Source organism: Penaeus japonicus, unplaced genomic scaffold (genome assembly GCF_977035675.1).
Source record: "Penaeus japonicus unplaced genomic scaffold, GWHDUDI00000001_assembly GWHDUDI00000013, whole genome shotgun sequence".
NCBI lineage: Eukaryota > Metazoa > Arthropoda > Malacostraca > Decapoda > Penaeidae > Penaeus > Penaeus japonicus.
The window spans coordinates 19,270,025-19,272,524 of NW_028234415.1; the positions used below are offsets into that span (position 1 = coordinate 19,270,025).

The 2,500-nt window shown below is 43.2% G+C and overlaps 1 protein-coding gene across 1 annotated transcript in view; it reads left to right on the forward strand.

Annotated features, from left to right (window-relative positions):
• The window catches only part of LOC122255347 (reelin), a 72,566-nt gene that overhangs the window by 22,188 nt on the left and 47,878 nt on the right, over positions 1 to 2,500 (forward strand). Inside the window, exons 13-14 of the mRNA XM_086542912.1 lie at positions 260 to 435; positions 1,236 to 1,424. Of these exons, the coding sequence (XP_086399038.1) occupies positions 260 to 435; positions 1,236 to 1,424 (365 nt within the window). The remainder of the gene's footprint in view (positions 1 to 259; positions 436 to 1,235; positions 1,425 to 2,500) is intronic.

Sequence of the window (2,500 nt, forward strand, 5' to 3'; positions counted from 1 at the left end):
CTCTCTCTCTCTCTCTCTCTCTCTCTCTCTCTCTCTCTCTCTCTCTCTCTCTCTCTCTCTCTCTCTCTCTCTCTCTCTCTCTCTCTCTCTCTCTCTCTCTCTCTCTCTTTCTCTCTCTTTCTCTTTCTCTCTTTCTCTCTCTCTCTCACTCACTCACTCTCTCTCTTTCTCTTTCTCTTTCTCTTTCTTTCTCTCTCACACACACACACAACCTCACCAAGACCCCAACTCTCACTCCCTCCATCTGCGCCTCCCTCAGGCCAGAATGAACCTGGAGTGCGGCGAGGGCGCGGAGGAGGTGGCGCAGGTGGTCGTGGAGAGCAGCGCAGACGGGGGTCGCAGCTGGTCGTCGCTTCACAGGCGGTGTCTCCCAGGTGGCTGCACGGGGGGTCACTCGGCGATCACGTCCACCATCACGCGCCTGGCGGTTGACAGGTAGCTGCTGCTTGAGGGCCTCTTGGAATGTGTGTTTATATATTTAGATAGATGGATAGATAGATAGAGATGATAGATTAGATAGATAGATAGATAGACAGATAGATAAATAGACAGATATAGATAAAGATTGATAGATGTAGGTATATGTATGTATATGTATATGTATTTTCCCTACATCCACTTCATCTCTGTCTCTCTCTCTCTCTCGTCAAACTATTGCCTCTTTCCTCTCTCTCTCTCTCCTCTTCCTCTTTCGTCCTTCAACCTTCCTCCTTCCTCCTTCCTCTTCTCTCCCACCTCCCCCTTCCTCCCTCTTCTCTCCTCCTTCCTTTCTCACTTCCCTTGCATCTCCCCTTTCTCCATCCCCTTTCTCCCTCATTCATTCTTCCTCACATCCCCCTCCTACCTTTTCCCTCCCCCTCCCTCCTCTCCCCTTTCCCCTCCTTACTCTTCCTTTCTTCCTCTCCCCTAACCTTTTCCCCCTTCCTCCCTTTCTCCTCCCCCTTCTTCCTCCCTCCCTCCCCATCCTCCACCCTCCCTCCTTCTCCTTCCTCCATCTGCCCCCCTCCCCCTCCCCCTTCCACCTTCCCCCCTCCCCCTCCTCCCTCCACCATCGCCCAAGTAACTCCCCTCCTTCCTCCCCCTTCCCCCCTCCCCCTCCTCCCTCCATCCTCCCCCCATCCCCTCCTTCCTCCCCCTCCATCTTCCTTCCCCCCACTCCCCCTCCTCCCTCCACCATCGCCCAACTAACTTCCCTCCTTCCTTCCTCCCCCCCCCTCCACCTTCCCCTCCGTCAGTTGGGGCCTCGTTACACTGCCGTTGCCCTACTCGTCCCTCACGCCCCACACGCGCCTTCGGGTGAGACAAGGAACGGGTCCCCGCCCTGTGGAAGAAGACACGGCTTGGGCGTTGGATAACGTGTTCGTCGGGCGGTGTCCCAGAGGCTGCAGTGGGCGGGGTCTATGCCAGCCTGATGGGCGGTGCAAGTATGTTGGCTTGTTTGTTTTGTTTTTTTGTTGTTGTTGTTATTATTGTTGTTTTATCCGTGTACTTGGTTGTTGTTGTCACGATTGTATGTTGGCTTGTTTTTTGTTGTTGTTGTTTTATGTTTTATCTGTGTACTTGGTTGTTGTTATCACGATTCTTACTTGTTGTTAGTATTATTGTTTCATTGTCATTAGTATTTTTGTTATTACTTTTATCATTGTTGTCCTTATTATTTTTCTTATTATCTTTATTGTCATTACTGTGATTATTTTTTATCATTATCACCACGACTATTATCATCATTATGATAATAGTACATATCATTGATATCATCACAATTATTGTTATTGGTTGTCATTATCATTATCATAATTATTTTTATTATTATCATTATTATCATAATCGTTATTATTATCATTAACATCATAATCGTTATTATTATCATTATTATTATTATTGTCATTATCATCATAAATGTTATGATTAATATTATTATTATCATTGTTATTATCATCGTCAGTAATATTGGTTTTGTTGTTGTTAGTATTGTAATGATAACTGTGATAATGATAATTATATTGTTATCATCATTAATCTTATTATCATTACCATTAATCTTATTATCCTTATTGTGGTTGTTATCATCATCACTATTGTTACCATTATTAATATAATCATCATGACCAATATGATTTCGTTAAGAATCTTTTCTTCTACATCAAAGGAATACGTTTTTTATTCATTCATTTCCATTACCGGTCTTTGTTGAAAGTCAAATTCCCTCCACTTTTCAGTCACAACCAAGGAACAATCCGATTTTAATTGATACGAATCCAATTTGAATTAAAACCCACAATTATCTTCGGTCTTCTGTGTGTGTGTGTTTTTTTTTCTACAATAATTGATATATAATCTAGGTTGATCCTCTTCCACTTTAGATTAAAAGCTAGTCCATTTTGATGCCAATATCATTCCACTTGATTGGAATTCTCTCTCAATCAAATGCAATCCACGCTGTTTTGTTACTAATATGAATCCACTTATTAATCATTAACTGATTAATCATTTTTTCCAC